We start from the raw sequence: 12662 nt of genomic DNA on the forward strand, positions 1-12662 counted from the left end.
AGGGAGAGGGAGAGGGAGAGGGGAGAGGGAGAGAGAGAGAGAGAGGGAGAGGGAGAGGGAGAGAGGAGAGGAGAGAGGGAGAGAGAGAGAGAGAGAGAGAGAGAGAGAAGAGAGAGAGAGAGAGGAGAGAGAGAGAGAGAGAGAGAGAGGGGAGAGAGAGAGAGAGAGAGAGAGAGAGGAGAGAGAGAGAGAGAGAGAGAGAGAGAGGGGGAGAGGAGAGGGAGAGGGAGAGGGAGAGGGAGAGGGAGAGGGAGAGGGAGAGAGGGAGAGGGAGAGGGAGAGGGAGAGGGAGAGGGAGGGAGAGGGAGAGGGAGAGGGAGGAGAGGGAGAGGGAGAGGGAGAGGGAGAGAGAGAGAGAGAGAGAGAGATTGTACCTTAGAGCTATGATGAAGTCCCCCATTCGTCTCGACACTCTTCCTGCCAGATCTTTGAGAACTGCAGAAGAATGCCCCTATTCGAGCGAGCAGGGGTGCCTCCTCATAAAGAGGCTTCAGTATCTTTTGTCCCTGGGATAACTGAGAATTACCTGTTGACCCTGGCGGCGGAAGCCATCGTGACTGCCTGGAGGCTGATGCCCCTGGCACAGGGAGAAGGAGCTTTAAAACGAAAATACATTTACTCCTTTTCTTAAATGGCAAAAGAGGTACTTTTTTCACTTGAATGTCTTTGGAAGTATTAGGCCCTTTCACACTGGGGCAGTGCGGGCGTCGGCGGTAAAGCGGCGCTATTTTTACAGTCATTTTAGCGGTGGTATGCGGCCGCTAGCGGGGCGGGTTTAACTGCAGCGGCGCTTTGCCGGCGGTATAGCCGTTGCTGCCCCATTGATTTCAATGGGTAGGAGTGGTTTAGGAGCGGTGCATTCAAAGATGCGACTGGCAGGACTTTTCACCGTCCTGCCAGGGCACCGCTCCAGTGTGAAAGGGGCCGGTTTTCCAAGCGCTATTTTTAGGCCTGAAAACCGCCTCGGTGTGAAAGGGGCCTTATCCAAAACATCCCTAAATAGCTGTTTCACCGCAAAAAGGAATACTAACCAGGAGCTTTTTGCATGGCGCTTAGCGAAGGATGTACGGTCTGAAGGATCGAATATCTCACAGCAATTATTGCACTTGAACACCTGTTTAAACTGGTCTCTCAACAATTAACCAATTACTGTCAGTGCAGGCTGAGACACTTAATCTGCCCGAGAAAAGGTTTCTTTTTGTTTTTTAATCGGAATTCCAACTTTTTATCATTGGATCCCTAAGCATTTGAGCATCATCTGCCGGACAACTCAAACTCTTATTCACAGAGGATATAGCAGTGTTGTTATTTGCTGGTATACCCTACTTTTTAACTACTGAATTTTTTTCTACCATAGGATAAAGTGTGAAAACTTTAGGAGGGAATAAAATCTGGGTGAGCAACTAAGATACAAAAAACGTTTACAGCAATTAATGGACAGGAAAAAGGCTACACAGCTTGAGGAGGCTTTAGCTAACCAAATACTCAGTAAATGGTACATAAATGTGGAGCAGTCTACTCAGCAAGAAATTGCACCAATCTTACAAATTGTGAATGCTGATCCTCCCGCATTTGACACCTCAGAAGAGGAGTCATCAGCCTCACCATGGTCCCCAGAGGGAATTCATCTTTTCCTGCCCCTAGTTCCTCAGTTTGAGGGTCCTGGGTAATGGAAGAGAACCTGTCGCATTTAGTCCCACACTGGGATGCGATTAAAGCTGCTAACCATTTTTTTTTTCAATCCTTATCCTGGCTGAGGAAAAAGATCTTTTTAATAACAAACAAGGGCTGCAGTGTTGAAAAAAACTGCAAACATTTTATGGCTCCGATGCTCACTCTGACCAGCCACCCCCTCTCAGGGGAGGATGCTATTTGTAGAGATGAGTAGGCTTTCCAGAGCTTGAGGGAGACTCTTAGCTCTTTTTGGGGGTGTTTCAACCCCCCTCTTTCTGACCTCAGCCCAATGCACAAAGCAGAGGTACTACCAGAATAAATTGCATGCGCTGCTTGAGCAATAGTCAGCCACTGCTATTAACGCTCAGCCTGATGCAAATAGTAAATGTGTCAAATAGGAAATGCCTGTGCCCCCCAACTTCTTCATGCCCCTCTTTGCTCATGTCCCTCCGACAATTTTTGCAGCCAGCACAAATGGAGTTTTTTTTTCTTTAAACACACTCCCGTGTTGGAGGATGGCAACGCCGTGTTAAGCCCTGCACCCTCCGTTGCATTGCGCACCCTCCCGCCTTTCTCTTTCAAAAAAGAGCTTTCCCGCGTAAGCCTCTGATCTGACGGGATCGGTTTGTGTGGGATGTCGTGAAGACCTGAACGCTGCCGCCGTGTAGGGGCGGTGAAAGAAAACAGCAATGCCAATGTCTTTTTTAATTAGGTCTCCCTCAATGTTCAGCCCACGTGAGGGGTGTCTGGCCCAAACTTACTGGTGGTCTGCCTGCTAGCCGGAGAAAAAAAGCCTGCTGCTTCTGTGACACAGCCTGATCTCTGAGGAAAGCATGAGAAGGTACATGCTCCATACAGCCCACAGTGGTGACGCTTAGGCATAACAACATAATTTTTTTTAAAGGAGACATTTCATAAGAAAATTTTAAAATTCCTTAGAAAAACTCCACTTACCTTTCCTGCCGCAGGGCTTTCTGTGGTAAAACCAACAGACCCAATCTTCACCCTTCATGGTGGGTTCGGTTAAACCTGCAGGAATCGGGGACCCCCAGAGAACCCACAATCCTGGACCTGTAATAGCACCCCACCAGTAAAACTCTATGGCTTAAAATACCAAAGTACAGGATCCCGGGGTCCAGCTTCCTAAAAAGAGAAGCGTTTACAAGCAAAAACCTAGTTTCTTCGGACACAAGGCCCGGGTACCATTCAATTTGGCCCAAAAAAGACACTTTAAATGAATCCTGCTGCATAGCTAGCAAGGATTGCTCCAGTGGAGCTCAGCACAGCACATCTTCACTCGTGACCAACACCTTAGACAATGGGGAAAAAAACAGATACTCCGGTATGAGAGGGGTTATATAGGGAGGCAACTTCCTGTTTAGGGTGTGCCAGCGTCCAGCACCTGAAGGTGGACTATAACCCACATAGTACTATGGCTCTGTGTCCCCTGATGTACGATTAAAGAAATGTATAATGTTGCATACTACTCCCCTTACTGGTGCAAGTTTTAAGTACTTTGGAGTAGCATTACACTACCAACATTGTTTATCAAATATGAATACATCATTATTTTTAAAGGAATATAAAACTACAGTGAACTGTGATTTTCCTAGTTACCCGGGGTCTAACTTTAACCACTTGCCGCCCGCCCTATAACAGATACACGGCGGCAAAGTGGTTTCAAAATCCTGACCGGACGTCATATGACGTGATCAGGATTTTGAGCCGCTGCGCGTGCTCGGGGGCGCGCATTGCGGCGATCGTTGTTGCGGGGCGTCAGTCTGACACCCTGCAACTAAGATCTCGGTAAAGAGTCTCCGACGGAGCGGCCATTGGCTGAGGGTGCTGATTGGGAGTCGATCAGCTGCTCTTCCAAACGGCCAGCTTCTGTCAGACTAGCTTACCTACACACGGGCCAAACGTTGGCCGTTTTTTACTGAACCGGCCAATGTCTCCTAACATTTGGCCATGTGTACAGGGCTTTAGTTCAGTTAGTAGCCAGCAGTAATGAAACACCACCGAGACAGCAAAAGGTTGAATATAAACGTAGCACCCTCTACCTAAATTTAGGTGGTAGAGTAGTATTTTCTAGCTGCAGGGCCCAAGTGCAGGTAAATTTAGCTAGGCCTGTGTTTTATTTTAGGCCTGGTTGTTTTGATCTGGGAGTGTCTAGTGTAGTGGGGGGTGTGGCCACCTGTACTTTGGCTCAGAGATGCCTTCTCTACTTTCAGATGGTTTGTTCTGAAAGAGGTGGGACTTGAGACCTGGAGTGGCAGGCAGCTCATGTGGGGAGCCCTGACCAATTATCTTTCTGTATTGGCAAGGGGCAGGCCTCTCATATACGCTGGGGTCACATGCTTCCAGGGGAGTTCAGTACTTGGATGTAAAGAGGATCAAGTAGCGGAAGTAGCAGTCAAGCAGAGGAGTTAGAGCAGCATTCTGTGACTGGGGACACAGAACTGTTCGAGGAGAAGGTCAGTGTAACATAAAAGAAACTGGTCAGAGCAGTGTAGAAAGCTTTGTGGCCGGGGGAACACAGCATTGTTAAGTATGGACTTGTTGAAAGTAGAAGTCCGTTTATTGCCATGTGTCGGGTCAATGGGGAGGGATGCCGTGTCATCTCTGGCCTGGTTAGCACATTGGTAATAAACTTCCAAGGACTGTTTGTCTGAAGCTGTGGAAGCTGTGTGCATCTCTGGTTCTTTGACTCATGAGACATCATTCCAGTTTACCATTGGGTATTATTCAGAGTGGTTCCTTTTGTTCTTTTGGAAGTCAATAACTATGCAGTAAAGGATTTTCACAAAGGAAAGAAGCAACAGTCCGTAAAGAAGTTAATGCACAGAAAAACAAAGATACAAGGCCACAAGTAATTTCAAGAATGTGCTTTATCATGGGCATCTCATATTTCCCTCTTCTCCTATCCAAGTTATACCCCACAATAAAAGCAGCAAAACGGAGCAGATTGTCTGTTTATTGTCTTTATCATGGTGAATGGGAGGTTGGCAGCAGGGCGATTGGCGGATTGCTATAACAAACTCAGCAGCCCTTACGAGGGTACCACTACATAAAAAACTAATTTTCTGTTGTTCATTGAAGGACACAGCAGATCTTCATAGCACATCAGACGTTCCAAAGAGGAACCACAAAGATGTGCCATAAACAAGGAACTGCACCCTGGCAGAATTCAAACTGCCGCCTGCAAAAGCAAGGAAATGGAAGAAGAACCGACTTGTAAAGATTTAGCATCAATCCAAAGTCCTTCAATGACCTGATAGTGATGGCGGAATTGCATTCTAGATCCAATGCAGACTGGGCTCAAAAGAGCAGGTTGTCCTGACAGCCCATTATAGATATCCCACAGAGGTGGGAAAGAGCCATGGCTGGAGCCAGTACCTTGGTAAAGGCCCATGCTGCTGGCGCTAGTCCAAATGGAGTGGCAGCTGTCCCACTCCAAATCAAAACATAGGAAAAAATTAAATAGAAATGTCCTCAATCCTGTGCAATAGGCAAACAAATAGAGCTATGTGTTGCAGATGTGGAGCTTGGTAACCACACCAGGGCATACAAGTGGTGGCAAACACATTCGTCATGAAGATCTATCTATTGTGTCCAATGAATGGAAGAGAAAAAAAAAAAAATATTTACTCCAAGCTCCTGGTTCAGGACATATGGCCATGATTTGAATTTAGAAGAAAGGAGGTTTAAACTTATATTGCAGAAAAAGGATTATTTATTGCTTCCAGCTAGAAGGGGGTACTAGCTGAGCATGTCGGCAAGGTCAAGACTTTTAGAGGTCTTCTTCAGGAAGCAGAATATACATAGCTATGGGAATCTGAGAATAATAAAAAAAAAAAATCACACACATTGAACTAAAGGTCTTTTTTCCCACCTTATAAAATCAAATCACATTAGATATACACTGGATACTTACTTAAAAAGATTGTCCATCAGGTAACGGTAGTTAGGCTGATTGCTTTCAGGCATAAAACACACAGCAAACACAATAATGGCATTAAGACCATCACCATAATAACCTAAAAAGACAAACACACAAGCATGTTATTTTCACATGTGTACATGAGATATTCACAGCCTAATCCAATTACTTTGTGTGATTAAAATATTGACAACCAATCTATGATATCACCAACTACAGTACCAGTAAAATAAGTCTACAGCTACAGTTATTGAAGCTGCATTTTGGACAAACTGCTACAATACAAAGTTGACATACACACGAGAGCTGTCTTATCTGCTAAATTATTTGAAATTCCGTTTACCCACTTTAGTAATTCATATATTTCTACCAGACAGCATAGCCAGGAGGGAGACACCCACTTTCTCTGCTAGCATTAAGGACTTCAGTGGCGTCACCTCATCTGCAGTCTGCTTATTGGACAAGACAAAAAAAAAAAAACCCATGTAAAATACAGAAGAGTCTAGGCTCCAATTTCTTCTTATTCATCAAGCTACATTTCTTCAGAGTGAATTGCAGTGCAGGCATTTGGTCAGAAGGGGGATAACTAACAATTTCCTATGCATTTTACCTGCGTTCTAGAACAGCAAACTGCATGGAAACTGGCAGTGGGCATGAGCTCTATGGGCATTCATGCACAGAGAGAAGCTGTTCACCCCAAAAGTTTCCAAAGAAACTGTCTCCACAGCTGCCACCAATTACTGACAGTTTACCCGACATGTATTAATCAGAAGAAGCCTTTCCGCCGAATCAAGTTAATTTCCGTCTGATCCTAGAAACATGGAATTATCAAAATGCCTCGAGTATGGATACATGTAGGACAAATCAACTCATAGCTGGAGAAGCCTTGTTTACATACCGAGCAATTTAACTTGCTACAAACAATAGGATGCTAAAATTGACATATCTAAACTATGTATTAAATATTTTTATACAGTTTTACATACAGGGCATATACAGTGCCTTGCGAAAGTTTGAACTTTTCAACCTTTTGCCACATTTCAGGCTTCAAACAAAGATATAAAATTTTTTTTTTTTGTGAAGAATCACCAACAAGTGGGACACAATTGTGAAGTGGAACGAAATCTATTGGATATTTTAAACTTTTTTAGCAAATAAAAAACTGAAAAGTGGTACGTGCAAAATTATTCAGCACCTTTACTTTCAGTGCAGCAAACTCACTCCAGAAGTTCAGCGAGGATCTCCGAATGATCCAATGTTGTCCTAAATGACTGATGGCGATAAATAGAATCCACCTGTGTGTAATCAAGTCTCTGTATAAATGCACCTGCTTTGTGATAGTCTCAGGGTTCTGTTGAAAGCGCAGAGAGCATCATGAAGACCAAGGAACACACCAGGCAGGTCCATAATACTGTTGTGGAGAAGTTTAAAGCCGGATTTGGATACAAAAAAATTTCCCAAGCTTTAAACATCCCAAGGAGCACTGTGCAAGCGATCGTTTTGAAATGGAAGGAGTATCAGACCACTGCAAATCTACCAAGACCTGGCCGTCCCTCTAAACTTTCAGCTCAGACAAGAAGACTGATCAGAGATGCAGCCAAGAGGCCCATGATCACTCTGGATGAACTGCAGAGAATTACAGCTGAGGTGGGAGAGTCTGTCCATAGGACAACAATCAGTCGTACACTGCACAAATCTGGCCTTTATGGAAGAGTGGCAAGAAGAAAGCCATTTCTTAAAGATATCCATAAAAAGTCTCATCTAAAGTTTGCCACAAGCCACCTGGGAGAGACACACCAAACATGTGGAAGAAGGTGCTCTGGTCAGATGAAACCAAAATCCAACTTTTTGCCCACAATGCAAAACGATACGTTTGGCGTAAAAGCAACACAGCTCATCACCCTCAACACACCATCCCCACTGTCAAACATGGTGGTGGCAGCATCATGGTTTGGGCCTGCTTTTCTTCAGCAGGAACAGGGAAGATGGTTAAAATTGAGGGGAAGATGGATGCTGCCAAATACAGGACCATGCTGGATGAAAACCTGTTGGAGTCTGCAAAAGACCTGAAACTGGGACGGAGATTTATCTTCCAACAAGACAATGATCCCAAACATACAGCAAAATCTACAAAGGAATATTTCACAAATAAACGTATCCAGGTGTCAGAATGGCCAAGTCAAAGTCCAGCCCTGAATCCAATCGAGAATCTGTGGAAAGAGCTGAAAACTGCTGTTCACAAACGCTCCATCCAACCTCACTGAGCTCGAGCTGTTTTGCAAGGAAGAATGGGCAAGAATTTCAGTCTCTCGATGTGCAAAACTGATAGAGACATACCCCAAGCGACTTGCAGCTGTAATTGCAGAAAAAGGTGGCTCTACAAAGTATTAACGCAAGGGGGCTGAATAATTTTGCACGCCCCACTTTTCATTTTTTATTAGTTAAAAAAGTTTCAATTGTGTCCCACTTGTTGGTGATTATTCACAAAAAATAAAAATGTTATATCTTTATGTTTGAAGCCTGAAATGTGGCAAAAGGTTGAAAAGTTCAAGGGGGCCGAATACTTTCGCAAGGCACTGTACAATGTAATTTTAGCTTTTATTCTCTGAAAACGCCATCTTCATTAAAGTTTCAAGAGTGATAAAACTCTTGTGTGAATTAGCAACCATTTGGAATTCCCTTGATGAATGGTGGTCAGCCTAAGCTATGTTGACCCTTACTGGAATGTAATTCGGTGTATTTTCTGGTCAAAAAAAACAAATATAACTCAGGGCTAGTGAAAAATTCACTAAGACGACCCCCACCAGTCACATGTTTATCTACGCATAAAGGGCCTCTTCCTTGTAGAACATGTACAAACTGTTAAGGATCCATTGACATCTTGTCAAATTAGGTCAGCAGTCCCCATTGCACAATGGTCTGTTTGGACTAGATGGATGAACATTTAGAACTGGCAGTCTGGTAAGGTAAGCCATTTGTGATTCTTTTTCTTTGTCTGTTCAACCAGTGGGTTCCACGAAAAAAAAACAAAAAACAAACAGATTCCCAGAGCCACACATTTGATTTGGATGGGGGATTATTCCTGCCAAACTATTGTATTCTGCCAGTGGGAAGACTTTCAAATCAATCGATAGATCAACTTGTGTACAACCAGCTAACCCACACATGGCTCCAAATTCAGCTGGTCCCTGCTGAACTGGCCAAATTTCAATCCATATATATGGCCAGCTTTAGACACAAAGCATTACTTCTGATGCTTCACAAACAACAGTTAAAACTAAAATTAGGTGCACACAAAGGAGAGAAGTGCAAGTAGGTGAATTATGCCACCTGCTAGTGGTCTTTTTTAAATTTATTTTTAATTTTACAATTTAGGCTTCTTTCACAGGGAGCGGAGTCTGTTCTGATCAGCAATAAATTCATGGGCCGATCCCCTGATAAATTGGAGTGGAATGGAAACACTGACATTTGTGTTTCAGTGTGTGCCCAGCAGACACATGACTGCTCTATTGGCAGCCTGACGTAAACGGACTCTTCTGTCCCTTTACATCGGGCAACTTCCAATCTGTCATGTTTAGACCTAAAAAAAAAGGGAAAAAAAAATAATAAAAAAAAAAAAAAAAGGACGCAGCCTTTTTTTCCCCCTGGTTATAGACAGACTTGGAGGAAGGAGGTGCAAATGGAAACAAGCCAGTCTGATTTACCTGAAAAACAGACAAGCAGACATGATCAGAAAGTCCATGCAAAAGAGTCCTTACTGTTTCATTGAACGCTGCTGTACTTCCGATGTGCCAACACCCCAGCTACAGGTGTGCTCTACAGCAGTAATACTGTCTAAATCCTGTCTAAAGCTTTCTGTGAATGGGCACAGGAGAGGGGGTGTTGCTTTGCTTACCAGTGATTACCAGTTTACAGAAGGAATATAAAAGATTGCTTGTGCTTTCAGGTTAAGCTCACAAGAAGTGAAAAGAACAATTTCTGCACTTACTCAAAACGTTTCAGCCTTAAAGAGGAAAGTCCATCTTTTGGACCATTTTGCACGTTACACCCCTATTTTAGTTATGTGCATTGTTTCTTTGCAAAAAAGGTAAATATAGGTCTTTACCACTGAAGGCTAACATAGCCATTAAACTAGGAGTCATCGCAATATACTACCACGTTTTTGGCTTTAGATAGGTTTTAAAACATGAATGCATCTCAGTGTGCTATGCCAGTTTGTTTCTATTATTTATAGGTAGAACCTTCATTCTTAACTAAAGCATCCAATTCAGATCACACAAAACTCTGTGGAGGTGGAGCTAGGCTTAAACTTACAATGTTTGCCCCTTTTGGCCAATGGACATACAATTTGAAATACATTACGGGAATAGTAATTTCTATGTGGGTTATAGGCCACCTTCAGATGATGGACACTGGCACGCCCCAAGACAAAAAGTACGCTCCCTATATAACCCTTCTCACTACTGGGAGTGCCTCAGTTTTGTAGCAAAGCGATACACGTGTATACCAAAAAAAAGGGAGCAACCTCTGTGTCCTGTGATATACTGCAAAGGATTTTACAGGTAAAACCTATTATCTTATCGTACATCATGGGACACAGAGCCATAGTAGTTACTATGCGAGATGTCCCATAGCAATGCCAACTGAAGGGAGGGGGGGGAAACAAAAATAGGGCACTAAGAGACTAGAGGACTTATACTGCACCTGCAGTACACTGTGCCCAAAGGCAAAATCCTCATGACCTTTTACATTACTTGATAGAATCTGGTAAATGTATGGACTGAAGACCAAGTTGCGGCCCTGCAGATCTGAGCCATGGAGGCTTGGTGATGCACTGCCCAGGAAGTGCCAACAGCCCTGGTGGAGTGCGCTTTAATATGAAGAAGAATTTTTTTAGAATAGTAGATTTCCATGCTGCCTGCCCCCCTTAATGACCTTCAGGCAACACAAACAAAAACATCAGTTTTCCGAATCTGAGCAAATCGCTTTTAAGTAGACATTGGCTGCTCTCACCACAAAGAAAATGCAGTGATTTTTCTTCCAAAGAACAGTGTTCTGGAAAATTGAAGGTAGAACAATATCCTGGCTTAGAGAAAAACCTCATACTACCTTTGGTAAAGAGTTAGGATGAGGACGCAATACTACCTTATCCTTATGAATAGAAATATGGCTCTGTACAAGAAAGAGCAGGCAATACCGATACCCTTCTTGCAGCAGTTATGGTTACCAGAAAAAATAGTTTCCTTGTCAAAAAAAGGACCAAGGGAATATGTCGTATCGTCCCAAACAAAAAAAAAAGGCTGTTTTGTAATGCCAACAAAACTAAATCCAAGTCCCAAGGGTTCAGGGGTGACCTAATTGGGAGATTAAAGCGGAGGTCCACCCTAAAGTGGACCTCCGCTCATCGGAACCCTTCCCCCCTCCGGCGCCACAATTGGCACCTTTCAGGGGGGAGGGGGGTGCAGATACCTGTACAGTACAGGTATTCTGCACCCACTTCCGGGATAGCTCTCTGCGGAAAGGGGCGTAGATTACGCCCCTTTCCGCAAGTGCCTGCCCCTTTCCGCAAGTGCCCCACTGCCTGCTGGGAAACACACAGATCCCAGAGGCAGCGGGGACCATCCTTATTGCGCAGCGCGATTCGCGCATGCGCAGTAGGGAACCGGGAAATGAAGCCGAAAGGCTCCATTTCCTGATTCTCATACCCAAGATGGCGGCGGCAGCACCCGACAAGACGATCTAGAGATCGGCTTCGGGTGCCGACATCGCGGGCGCGCTGGACAGGTAAGTGTCACTATTTTAAAAGTCAGCAGCTGCAGTATTTGTAGCTGCTGGCTTTTAAAAAAAAATAAATAAAAAAAAAAAAACGCGGAGTCCCGGCGGACTCCCGCTTTAAGCTGTGTTACCTCCAAAGAATGTGAAGCAAGTGGTCATTGAAATAATACATATCCTTAAAAAGCACCCAAGGCCAGCTTTAATTCTCACCCCATCTGCAGAAAAAACAAGGACTCTACCTTGACTTATTTCCTGGGGTGCAGCTCCTGGTTTCACACCAGGAGACATGCGTTTCCAAGACTTCATAATATATAACCATGGAGGCCAGCTCTACATTAACCAATGTAGAAAACGACTGAACCTGACAACCAACGCTTCTCCAGAGTGTGGGTCTCAATAGCCAAACCATTAAATTTAGCGTTTGTAAAATAGGACCTCACAACAGAAGGTCTGGCCATGAAGGTAGGGTCCATGGGTCCCCTACTGCCATATCTACCATCTCTGCATACCAAGATTTCCTGGGGGAGGTCACAAGAATCAACAAATTCCTTTCCCTGAGAAGTCATGCACGCAGGCAGAATAGGAAGGCGGGAATGCACAAATCATTGAGAACCGATTCCAGTGAAATAGCAAGGTGTCTGTTCTGCATGCTAGCGGATCCTGTGTGCTTGACACAACGTTGTCGATTTCTTAGTTGAACCTGGATGCAAACAGAACTATGTCTGGAATCCCTCATCCTTGACATACTGACAGGAAGATATTGGGGTGAAGGAACCATTCTCCCGGGAACAACTGCTGGCGATTTTAGTCCACCTGCCAATTTTCTATTCCTAGAACGAAGACTGCCAATAGGCAAAGTGCATTGTTTTCTGCTCAAGAGAGGATATGATTCACCTTTCTTTGGGCAACACAAATTCTTGTACCCTCTTGGCGATTATAGGCCATTGCTGTGGCATAGACAGATTGAATCCTGGCAGGACAATACCTTAAACTGAACATTCAGGCCCTCAGGACAAAGTGTTCTGATTGAATTTCTAAAATGTTAATAGGCAAGACCATTTTACCATTTTCCAGGTAATTGAAGGAAGGCTTTTCCCCTTTGCAGATTTTTGGATGTTAACCATAAACTGAGGCTCCGATGCACCCAGCCCACAGTACCTGGTATTTCCAGGTGGTCTTTCATCTGGGAACTACCCAGGCCCAAAACTGCTTAGCCTCCAAGATTAGACAAGATCGGGCGCCATCAGGTTGATGTGGCCGTAGGCTTTGGAGT

General features: G+C 44.2%; 1 protein-coding gene across 4 annotated transcripts in view; it reads right to left on the bottom strand.

Annotated features, from left to right (window-relative positions):
* The window catches only part of BNIP2 (BCL2 interacting protein 2), a 110067-nt gene that overhangs the window by 29935 nt on the left and 67470 nt on the right, over nucleotides 1-12662 (bottom strand). For all 4 annotated transcript variants that reach the window (XM_077472805.1, XM_077472806.1, XM_077472808.1 and 1 more), the window contains one exon: nucleotides 5609-5711. In XM_077472805.1, coding sequence (XP_077328931.1) covers nucleotides 5609-5711 — 103 coding nt within the window. The remainder of the gene's footprint in view (nucleotides 1-5608; nucleotides 5712-12662) is intronic.

The sequence above is a fragment of the Lithobates pipiens genome, unplaced genomic scaffold (genome assembly GCF_037356315.1).
Source record: "Lithobates pipiens isolate NorthernLeopardFrog02 unplaced genomic scaffold, aLitPip1_a1.2 Scaffold_8, whole genome shotgun sequence".
NCBI lineage: Eukaryota > Metazoa > Chordata > Amphibia > Anura > Ranidae > Lithobates > Lithobates pipiens.